Source organism: Gymnoscopelus braueri, assembly GCF_963280865.1.
Source record: "Gymnoscopelus braueri genome assembly, chromosome: 19".
NCBI classification, from domain to species: domain Eukaryota; kingdom Metazoa; phylum Chordata; class Actinopteri; order Myctophiformes; family Myctophidae; genus Gymnoscopelus; species Gymnoscopelus braueri.
The window spans coordinates 10,182,998-10,195,172 of NC_137621.1; the positions used below are offsets into that span (position 1 = coordinate 10,182,998).

The following is a 12,175-nucleotide window of genomic DNA, read 5'->3' on the forward strand; positions in this document are numbered from 1 at the left end:
ACAGCAGACATACAAGCTCGCAGTGTGGCACGAAGTGACGCGCTGTGAGCTTGCAGATCTGCTATGTTTGAATAGCCAACGCTAAAATCTAAAATGACACAGATGCTTTCCCGGTTTAAACAAATGGGCTATCAAAATGAATACATCTTTTTTTCCAAGGTTCTTTCTCAATGCCTCAGTCCCAGAGTGGAGAGATGGTAAAAATAATGCTGACCCCAGGATATAGTATAAAGCCCCATGCATTGTTAAGTTTTCTGTCATCATTTCACCGTACTGTTATAATTATGTTTTTTTAATCAATACAAAAAGGAAAAAAAAGATACATATCTTCTCTGTCGGGTGGAAACCTCATATGTATGTCCACTGTTACTTCTCGGGATTCAAATTCAAAAATAGCAGATCGACAAGCTCAAAACACGCTGCTTCGCGCCACGTTTCACGCCACGTTTCACGCCACGTTTCACGCCGCGTTGCCAGTTTGTAGATCTGCAATTTTTTTATACTTTTGTGTGATGCTGTATAGTATGATCAAGTAGGGCATTAATTGCCGAAAAAACACAAAAAGTTAAAAAATAAATATATTCACCCGTTTCCTAGGCTGTGTGTTTTCCACTTCCTGTCGATTTGATCCAATGAAATCCAATGAAACTGGTCAGATGACCAATGATATCCAATGAAATCGACAGGAAGTGGAAAATACACATCCTAGGAAACAGGTGAATAGCATATTTTTTTTAAATAACGATATAAAAATGTCCTTATACTTGATATTGTTGGTGCTCCTCACATATTGGTGAGTGCTCCTAACCAGTGCTACTAAAGGGGAAAAAAAGTTTAATTTAGAGCCCTGGGCTACATTTCACATGGATAAAGAGAATGGTTCCACAAGTGAAGGAACAGGGAGGAGAGGATAACACGCTGGAATCGCTACGCTCGGCTTCTGGTGCCTATGCTTTTTAAAATGTTTTAACTCATTCAATCCGGGAACGCATGTGTGTCATTTTAGATCTTAGCTATAACCATTATTTTATACTTTGGCTATTAAAAAATTGCAGATATACAAGCTCATAGCGCGGCACTGAGTGCCATGCTACGAGCTCGTAGATCTGCTATTTTTGAAAAATCGTGAACAATTGTTTGAATCTTTGAATATATATTTTAAAGTGAACATTAGTCAAATATTTTGTTCCAGGGACCTCCAGAAGCAAATATTTTAGCTACAAACGTTCGCTTTAAAAATATATATATTCAAAGATTTGCACAAATGTTCACGATAAAAAAATCCCCCCCAAAAAAATCAAAATTATTCAAAATTTGTCAAACACTTTCAAGATTTTTCAAATATGTTCTAATTTCAATGAATGAGACATCATATGAAAGCTTTCGTTCTGTACTTTCATAATATGTAAAAAGTATATCATATTTCAAAATAGCAGATCTACAAGCTCATGAGCTTGTATATCTGCTGTTTTTGAATAGCAGATATACATATCAAATATGGATAAAGTGGTTACACAGATGCTTTTCCGGTCTGAATGGGTTAACGGGCATAGTGAGCAGAACTGTGAAATCGAACACATCCAACAGGACTTTGATCTGGGACTCATCTGAAATGGGCTGGAAAATCCTTTCAACTCCAACAATATGGGAAAACCCTGTATGTCGAAAACACGTGACTTTTCAGAAATGGATCCAATGTAGTTATTATTTTGTTGCTGTCGGGGCAGAAACATCTTATCTCCATATTCTTTTGTGTTTTTTCGTAAATGAACGCCCTACTTGATCATACTACAGCGTCACACACAAGCATCAAAAGTAGTAGATCCACAAGCTCGAAACGTTTTGAGCTTGTAGATCTTCTATTTTTGCAATTTTTTGGATTTGAATCCTGAAAAGTAAGTTTCGGACATAAAGTATGAGGTCTCCACCCGACAGAGACAATTTAGTCACAAGCTCTTGTTTGTTCTTTTCGTTTGCTATATACTGTAGAAACAGCAACAAACGTTTTCAGGAAACTCAAAAATAGAAGAAAAGTTCTCGAAAAAGTTTGAGAACTACCGATTTAGAAGGCATTTGTAGAATCTGCCTCGGGTCTTAAATAAACTATATAAGAGATACAAGGTTTTCTGCCCAACAGCAACGATTATGTTACCTGCTATGTATAGAAAAATGAGGGGGCCGCGGGGGGGGGGGGGGGGTCGATTTCAACATAGCTTCTTCCCACATCAAAAGAAGTCTTAGATAACGAGTCAATTTCAGCCCTCTGTTAACCCATTAAGACCGGGAACACATCTGTGTCATTTTAAGGTTTCTCTGGCTATTCAAAAATAGCAGATCTACAAGCTCATAGCGCGGCACCGAGTGCCCCCTAGATGGGGGTCCGCGGCCAAATACAGATCTAAATTTTTTTTCTAAATCCGAACAGTATGTTGCTATGTCAGCGGTGCTCCAACTTTTCCATGTCAAGGACCACCCAAGATGATATGCATTTGGACGCGGACCACCATCTAAAAAAAAAATATTGCTCCAGTGACCCCCAGAAGCACAGATCGGAGTTAATGTTTGCTTTAAAACATGTATATTCAAAGGTTTGCACACATTTTCAATTTTTTCAAAACAATTGCAGATCTACAAGCTCATAGCGCGGCACTCGAGCTTGTATATCTGCTATTTTTTGAATAGCCAAAGAAATCTTAAAATGACGTTCCGGTCTTAATGGATTAATCGAGGAAATTACAACGGCAGAGAAAAGCCGTCCTGTTGCCATTACTGGAAGAATTAGATTGGACTGGAGGACGTATCTCATTACAAGAGTCATGGCAGAAGATGATATTGGCTCGTATCATCTTAATTGAGGAATCTGGGAAGGCTGAGAAGAATATTGGATGCTGTCGTGGAATTTATAGTTTCGACAACTTTAAGTCCTTATTTTATACTCCGTTGTGTGATGGCTCTGCGTTGAAAACGTTAGACAATGTTAATTATATATATTTGTATACAGTATATCTCGTCGCTGTTGCTTGCAGGAACCTTTTCAGACCCCAGAGACCATTTTTAACCACCCCGGAAGCCAAACTTTACAAATAAATGACATTAAGAATTAAAATAATTGTGGGAAACGAAAAAAAAGAAAAAAAGGGATGTTTACTCGCGACCCATAAAAATGAGTCTGGGACCCCGACCCATTCTGTATCGTGCCATTGTAACATTTATACAGACTTTACTTACTTACAAAGAATGAATATTTTTGGGACCCACGTACACACACACACACACACACACACACACACACACACACACACACACACACACACACACACACACACACACACACACACACACACACACACACACACACACACACACACACACACACACACACACACACACACACACAGCTAAACCTAACATACCTGGGAGGCAGTGGCCCACACAGAGCTGCACAGCAGTTGGTGATTATATTGCCATAGCTGTAAGGGTTAAAGTTGTCCTTCCCTCTTTTAGAAGACCAGGACCCTTTAATCTGAGAGAGAGACACAAACACACACAGAGAGGGGGAGAAAGAGAGAGAGAACATGTAATGTAATCCATTAGTGAAAATGTCTCTGAGCCAAACGTTATCAGACCTTTTGTATTGTACATTTTACTTGACGATTAATTGTCGCTCAAATAATTACAAACAACGATTTTATTGCATTTGTCGTTGAACATTGTGTGAACGTTATGAATATAAAATACATTTCTGTCATTTCAAGGGCAGATATGACACAAAAAAAAACATTAATAGTGGAAATAGCACATATATCTACAATATCTACAAGCTCAAAACACGTCACATTGTGGCGCGTTTTGAGCTTGTAGATCGGCTATTTCCACTATTTTTGACAATGTTTGAAAATATATGAACATTTTCCAACATGGAAATGATTATAAAGATTATGAAAAGAATTCTTGCGATTATCTCAAATAATTGCAATTAGGCGATTATGTAATAATTGTGACCTGCTGTGTGAACACACCTGCACTATGACAATGTAACAGGTGAACTGGGGGAGGGGGACAGGGAAGAATAGAATACAATAGAATACGGTAGACTTTATTTGCCATTTGCACGAATGCATAGGAAATCTTGGAAGCTCAGTTCCCAAGGTCAGCCTTTAAAAAGACAGACAGAAAGAACATACATCCTACAATACTAACATATATCCTACAATACAAATAAAATAAACAAGTACTATATTCTAAGCAAAAACCAGTGCAATCTGCACTTCATCTATCACGATTCACTTAATCTGTCATGATTCAGTTCAGTTCATCTGTCATGATTCTGTTCACCTATTTCCTATATATGTACGATATGTGATGTGTAATATTGGCTACAGTCCTTAATGTCTTCGGCTACTAATGGCACAGTGGCTGGGAAAATAAAACTGTCAAAGAAGGGAAAGACATGAGAAGAGAAGAGAAGAGAAGAGAAGAGAAGAGAAGAGAAGAGAAGAGAAGAGAAGAGAAGAGAAAAGAGTGAGTTTAGAGAAAGAGAGAGGGGGGGGAGTGTAGAGAAATAGAGTAGACATTCATCTGTGACTAAACTTCAGGCTCCATTTCTTGCAGGTACAGTGAAGGTTTGTTGGTATAATGTGCTTTGTGTTCAGTCTCCCTGTGAAGTTACTGTAGTTACACCCCCTGAAAACGAATGAAGTCAGCACTCCTCTGCTCACTGACCTTCACCAGCACTACACTGTGTGTGTGTGTGTGTGTGTGTGTGTGTGTGTGTGTGTGTGTGTGTGTGTGTGTGTGTGTGTGTGTGTGTGTGTGTGTGTGTGTGTGTGTGTGCGTGCGTGTGTAAGCTTGTGGATGTACATGTACATGTAGCACATGTAGGAAGTTCAAACATGGATTACACAAACCACTTCAGCAAATCATCTGAGAAGCTTCATGGCTGTAATCCCCTTGTCGAGCGTGCGTGCGTGCGTGCGTGCGTGCGTGCGTGCGTGCGTGCGTGCGTGCGTGCGTGCGTGCGTGCGTGCGTGCGTGCGTGCGTGCGTGCGTGCGTGCGTACATACATGCATTACTACAGAATACTTGTGAGAGTTTTAGAAAGATTGCGAGGCCAATTGAGTTAGGCTTACATTACATTACATTACAGTCATTTAGCAGACGCTTTTATCCAAAGCGACTTACCTATTCAACATAGGTAGGGAACGAAACTACTAATCACCAGAAGTCTTAACACATTGATTGCCAGAATTATTTCAGAATTTTTGCAGTTTCATGCCAGGGTTTTTACATTGAAAAAAAAAAGTACTCAGGAGCTGAGATACAACATTTTTAAGTTTTAAGTTAACAAGGAAGTGGATAGGAGTCTAGATCTTCAACAAATCATATCTCCTTGGTCTTTGGGTGAAATTAATTAATTTTTTTTAAAAAACGAGTTAACTCGATCTAGGCAATCAAGCGATGGATTCTAAAAACGAGTTAACTCGATCTAGGCAATCAATGTGTTAAGTGCATTTTCTGCAAAAACAAGCAACCAAGAGTATACCTAGCGCTAAGGTAAAAGTGCAATATATCAGCTACCTACTTTCATAAACAGATAAGACAAAATAGCAAAATCAAATGAGCAAGAGCTAAGACAAATAAGTGTATCGACTAAACAATATCCAATAAAACAATACAACAATAAACAATTAGGAAGAGATTGAGGTTGGGGTATACTTGCCCTCACAAGTAGAGGAATACAAACCCGTGCGTGTGTGTGTGTGTGTGTGTGTGTGTGTGTGTGTGTGATGGGGTGTATATAGATGTGTAGCAGTGTAGGTGTGTTGGGGTGTGTATTGTACTCACGTCTTCGTTGGTGGTCTGGTTGGAGCTGATCAGGTAGGTATGGAAGCCTGAGAGGCCCACGATGGACCACACTGAGAAGAAACACACCACCACCTCCAGCACGGTGCACACGCCAAGTTAAGGAACAAATAATGTAACTACTATGTAACCACTTAACCCATTCAATGAAATGAATGTATATATATATACATACAGTTTTAACTCAAATCTTTGCTTCTGGGGGTATAAATAAAAAAAAATGAGGGGGGGTCCGGAAAAACACATTTTGGGTGGTTCTTGACATGAAAACAGTCTGAGAACCACTGATATTATAGCAACAAACATTTTTTTTTCAAAAGAACTTAGTATTTAGAACACATTTGTAGAAGCCCCCAGAAGCAAAGATTTGACGTTACATCACAAACGTAACATGCAGACTTGCAAGGCGTACGGTTGCTCCAATCTGCACGAAACTTGGCACAAACACTGTTCAGGGGTATAGCATGAGAATATTCACAGGGGCCATGTGTGGCCCCCTAGGAACCACGTCAAGGCCCCCCCCCAGGGTCCATGTGTGGCTCCCAGGGGCCACAGGCACAGGAGAGAATAGTCACACCAAAAAAAACGAAATCACACACATACAGTATGTGGCGCTACAGCAGTGTTACAGCAGGGTTTAACACTTCAAATGGCCATAACTCGGTGACCATTGCTCTGATCAGCGCAATACAGGACTGGATTTGAAGGCCGCCTGAAATTCGAGCTAAAAAAAAAAGAACATCAGTGCAAATGGTCCCGATGCAACCCTTAGGTTTCGATACCGAGTACGAGTCTAGTACACAGAGCCTGTCGGTACAGTAGGTGTAGATTTCTGATGTCTGCAGGACTGTTCTTCCTCCGGCCATTTGGAACGGAGGATTTAAACGTTTTCTGAAAAACTTCTGCACTCTTTGATAACAGTAACTGTATGTTCCACACTGCCCAGACCGGAAAAAAATGAAAGAAAAGCAGTCGGCCTGAACTTTGTTGTAGATGGAAATTGGACATCAGCTGCTTCTGCTATCAGCCTGGCCCGCCACACGCTCCTAACCACCAGACTAACCGTTATCTCACTCTGCCACGGAGTGGAATGAGAGAGAGACAGAGAGAGAGAGAGAGAGAGAGAGAGAGAGAGAGAGAGAGAGAGAGAGAGAGAGAGAGAGAGAGAGAGAGAGAGAGAGAGAGAGAGAGAGAGAGAGAGAGAGAGAGAGAGAGAGGGGGGTGGAGAGCAGTGGTGTAAAGTAACTAAGTACATTTACTCAAGTACTGTACTTAAGTACAATTTTGAGGTATTTTTTACTTTACTGGAGTATTTCCAATTTTCAATACTTTGACTCCTACTCCACTACATCTCTGAGACAAATATTGTACTTTTACTCCACTACAATTATATGAAAACTTTAGTTACTAGTTATTTTGTAGATTTGGATCATTATAACAAAACACACTAACCACTTCAGCCCTTTATATATTTCGTCCATTTGAAAATAGCAGATCTACAAGCTCACAATGCGACGCATTGTGAGCTTGTAGATCGGCTATTCTCAAAAGATTTTGTATACATTTTGAACTTGTGAAATGGGACATTCTGCACAATGAGTACTTTTACTTTTGGTATTTCCAAGTACATTTTGATACCAATACTTTTGTACTTTTACTCAAGTAAATTTTGAATTCCGGACTTTTATTTGTAAAAAAGTATTTCTACATTGCAGTATTGATACTTTTACTTAAGTAAAGCATTTGAGTAGAGTAGGGAGAGAGAGAGAGAGATGGAGAGAGAGAGATGGAGGGACGGAGAGAAAGAAAGAGAAACTACCTCATGCTCTCCACTTGATTAGTGACGCAAAGCAAATTCATTCATTCACTAAAGTCATGAGGTTAGAACGTCAGTATACTGATCCTCACTGACATGTAAATAAACAGCTTTTCAAGGTCAATCTTATATCAGGGGGTTTTATTTCTATTGACGTTTCTATAATAATTTCATTTGGGTTAGGGTTAGTCTTATTGCGCACGTGCACACACACACACGCGCACACACACACACAAATCCTGCTCACACATCATTGATGGAGGGATGAGAAAGGGACGAGATAAGAGATACAGATCGGAAATCAATGGACAGAGAGTGAGCCGGAGAGGAGAGGAAAGGTTGTGTTGCGTGCTACGTGAGCCCGATCCAGCAGCTGGACAGAATACTAGTCGTACCCGGTAGTCGGTTAGCCTGGGATCCAGCCTGCTTCGCTACGTTCGGCGGACTTTTTTTTCTCTCTTCGCTTCTCAGTCTGGAAAGCCTCCTATCTCCAAGGGAGGCGGGACATGGCATAAGGTATGAATCGAACCGTGGCTTCTGATTGGTCTGTGGTGCGGGGCGGGACAAAAAAAACAGTGTGATCGTTGTGATTCGTCATTCGTTTGAACAACATCCAATCAGCAACGACGTTGCCCAACGTAACATATGTAGTTCCAGTGTAGTTCTGCAAAACGAGTCAATAGGGTGCTCTCCAGACTGAGAAGCGAAGAGAGAAAAAAAAGTCCGCCGAACGTAGCGAAGCAGGCTGGATACCAGGCTAGCAGTCGGTAGCCGTGTTGACAACCCATGCACATTGGCGTGGCGTGGGCGTGCCTTCAGATCAGGAAGCAGGCCGCGCTTTACCCAATCAAATGTAGTGGGCGGGATTTACATGTGTGCTGCTCAATTCCCACTGGAAACAAACCGAAACTCAGAGGACAATAGCGTCCTCGGAGCAGACAAAACCACGGAAAGTTAGTAACATTGCTCTTTCATCATAGAAACAAGTGGGCTTATAACCACAAGTAAGACGCGCGAACGCTGGAAGCGAACGCAGCTCGAAAATATTGTGTATTTACGGACTTGTAATCCGTGTTATTTCACCGTGATGGGGAGAGAACATTGACTGTGTGTGTGTGTGTGTGTGTGTGTGTGTGTGTGTGTGTGTGTTTTGCAGGCTGTTGTGCATTTTAATCAGAGCATTGTCTAAATTCCTGCACTCTGGCGCCCTCTGGGGGCCAGAGTGCACAGTGCATGCACACAGTTTATGCACACAGAGTCTGTGACACACACACACACACACAACCCGAGCACGGTTACATAGTAAGCTACACTTGGTCGGAGGCGCGGCTTCGCCGCGCCTCCTTCCGCGTTCGCAAAAACGATCCATGTTCTTTGGGAGAAATTGTGTTAGTGTTCCGTGGAGAAATATTGTTAGTGGGAATGAAAACATAGTCGCACCACCGGAAGTGGAAGGCTGAAGGCAGACCAAAACCCCGGTTTCCCTGAGCACAGGTCCTCCGCCCAGAGCCAAATGAATAAGTAAAAAACAGCAGAGGGCGCTGTTTTTCCTTTTTATTTGACGATGGGTTCCCAGATTAGTCGTACCCTAAGAGAAGGACTACAGATGGAACAGCCTGATAGAGCAGGACCTGAGCAGCTGGACAGAATACTAGTCCTACCGTAAAGAGAACAACTTTAGTCACATGAAGACAGTGGTTTTCAACCCTTTTCATATCAAGGTCCATATATAATGGTCTATTTGGTTACCAACTCTCCATCATTTAGCTGGGGACCACCTGGAACCCCCGCAAGGACCACTGGTTGAGAACCACTGACATATGTATATAGGGAAGTATACATCAGGCTTCAGTGTCCAGACTGAGCAACATCTTTAGAAATCAGATTTGAATATTTTTAATTAGAAAAAACTCAAGTTTCCACTGGATCAAACCAATCAGATTCCATTCTGGACGTGCCAAAATTCTGATTTGGACCGCCAGTCTCAACAAAGCCTAAATGTCAGCTCATACTGTATGTCAGATTTTTATCAATATCATATGACATAATGGACATAATCAGTGAACCAGGCGGAACAGAAAACAACCGATCAAAACATGCATCCTTTAGAAGTTAATGGAAGAGCTGACCACATGACAAACACACACACGTGTGCACATTTTTCGCCATGGATGGGTAGCGAAAAAGCTATGTGTTGATAAAAAAGATGCATTTTTACCTGTTTTGCCATTTGTAAACCTGAAACCCCAACAAGTTAAATGCCTAATCCTAAAACTAATCCCTCCCTGATTCCTAAATTGTTTCTGTGGAACCGCAGTGCACCTGACAATGTACCCATAAGGTCACGTTTTTTCTTCTGGTCTTACCATCGTTGTGGAGATTTTCGGTCCCCCAGAGGATAATACTACAAAAGCGTGCGCACGCGCCCACACACACACACACACCCACCCACCCACACACACACACACACACACACAAAAGGATATCTGGCAGGACTATCTTTGAGTGCGTTGAGGAACCCTGTTTGATGGGACCCTGTGAACAGACAGGGAGAAGTTATATTAGATCACTGTACGTTCACACACACACAGAGAGTGTCACACCATAATTCAACAGTACCTGTCAAAACCTGTACCACATACTACATAGGTATCTCTCTCTCTCTCGCACGCACGCACGCACACGCACACACACGCACACACACACACACAACTTGCTGAGGACATGGTTTCATGCCACAGGTCTAAGCGGCCTCTGTCAGTGGACTCAATTTAATTGCCTTTCCAGTTTAACTACTATCTAAAAAATGCTGTGCAGTGTGCAAAAATAATTGGACTGTGTAGTGTACTACTGTTATACCACTTCTGTATCCACCGAAAAGGTTTGAACATTTTGAAAGAATCCTAAAGACTGCCATCCGGTCAAACGCCTATTCGATTATCTCCCTTCGGTTATAAGACTGCAGTATTAAGAGACCACTACAACACTAGCCTGGTTCCCAGCCTATTCCCGTCTCCGAGGAGAAACGCCTGGTTATCGACCTGATGCAGACAGTGGCGTCCCCAGGAATTACATTTAAAGCAATCTGCTCAGTTCAAAGCTTGTTGGATGCGTGACTTTGAGGACGTTAAGCCCGCAATGACACCTTTTCGGGTTATTTGGGTTTTCTAGGGGAGGCGAGATCTTAGTTGGGCAGGCGACCGCCTGCCCTGCCTCTACAGTGGGTACGCCACTGGATGCAGAGTGTCTATAAGGACGGGACTTCTGTTGTAATGTCTTTTTTTCGACAGCTCTGTAAAGCCTCAACATAATTTCCTTGGACGGTACTTCCGCCAAAAAACTATTCTGCTTAGAGGCTCAACAGGCTAGATCCTCCCCAGCGCGCTACATTTATATATTGCATCAAGGCAACGGACAAGTTCAGAGTCTGACCATTTCTTTTATGATTAACACTTTATTTGAGTTTTACCTTTAGCAGAACAAAATAATAAAACAAACATACTCTACAAATAAACTAAATGGTCCTTCTCATGAAAAAAACACTGATATTATAGCAACATACGTTTTTTTCCCAAAAAAACTGTTAGGATTTAGAAGAGATTTGTAGAATCCCCCAGAACCAAAGATTTGAGTTAAAAATGTTTGCTTGAAAAAATATTTATATTCAAAGATTTGCATCTAAATGTTTAAGATTTTTCAGAAATAGCAGATCTACAAGCTCATAGCGCTGCACTCGGCGCCGCGCTATAAGGTTGTATATCTGCTATTTTTGAATAGCCAGAAGAAATCTTAAAATTAAACCCCATATGGTTGACCGGAGTTTCTACTATATATACTATGTGTCTTTTCTGTTTTCCGCTATCGTGGGCAAAGCTTTCGCTGAATATAGCCGATCGACAGGCCTACAACGTGTTGAAATAATGAATGCTGGGGGTTTAAGTGGTTAAAAATGCTCACACCTTCGATGTGAACAAGTGGCCTAACTTGATGTTCGTCATTGATGCTTCCTATCGGTTATTAGGGCCTTTAGACTTATATTGTGGATAGGGACACCAGGTTAAAAAAAAAGGTGGTTAAACACCGGGATCCATACACTGCATATTTGCCGATATCGATGTCCAAAATGTCAAATAACGGGTGTTATATACAGTATACCGGCCAAAACGATATGTCAGTTAGGCTCTGGTCCACACACAGTGCTTTTGAATCAGTTAGGCTCTGGTCCACACACAGTGCTTTTGAATCAGTGGGGTTCTGGTCCACACAAAGTGCTTTTGAATCAGTTGGGCTCTGGTCCACACAAAGTGCTTTTGAATCAGTTGGGCTCTGGTCCACACACAGTGCTTTTGAATCACACACACGGAATCAGTTGGGCTCTGGTCCACACACAGTGCTTTGGAATCAACACTGGTTGGAGGGACAGAGCAGACGGTGGATAAAACACCAGCGCATCCTTTCATCAAGTCAAGAGAGGCAGGAAGGAGCTGGAATTTTCTA

At 41.6% G+C, this 12,175-nt stretch overlaps 1 protein-coding gene across 5 annotated transcripts in view; it reads right to left on the reverse strand.

Moving 5' to 3' along the window:
• LOC308074915 (palmitoyltransferase ZDHHC14-like) overlaps window positions 1-12,175 on the reverse strand; it is a 109,396-nt gene that overhangs the window by 11,953 nt on the left and 85,268 nt on the right. For all 5 annotated transcript variants that reach the window (XM_080414445.1, XM_080414447.1, XM_080414443.1 and 2 more), the window contains exons 6-8: window positions 10,165-10,213; window positions 5,845-5,947; window positions 3,414-3,523 (exon numbers count right to left, since the gene is read on the reverse strand). In XM_080414445.1, coding sequence (XP_080270571.1) covers window positions 3,414-3,523; window positions 5,845-5,947; window positions 10,165-10,213 — 262 coding nt within the window. The remainder of the gene's footprint in view (window positions 1-3,413; window positions 3,524-5,844; window positions 5,948-10,164; window positions 10,214-12,175) is intronic.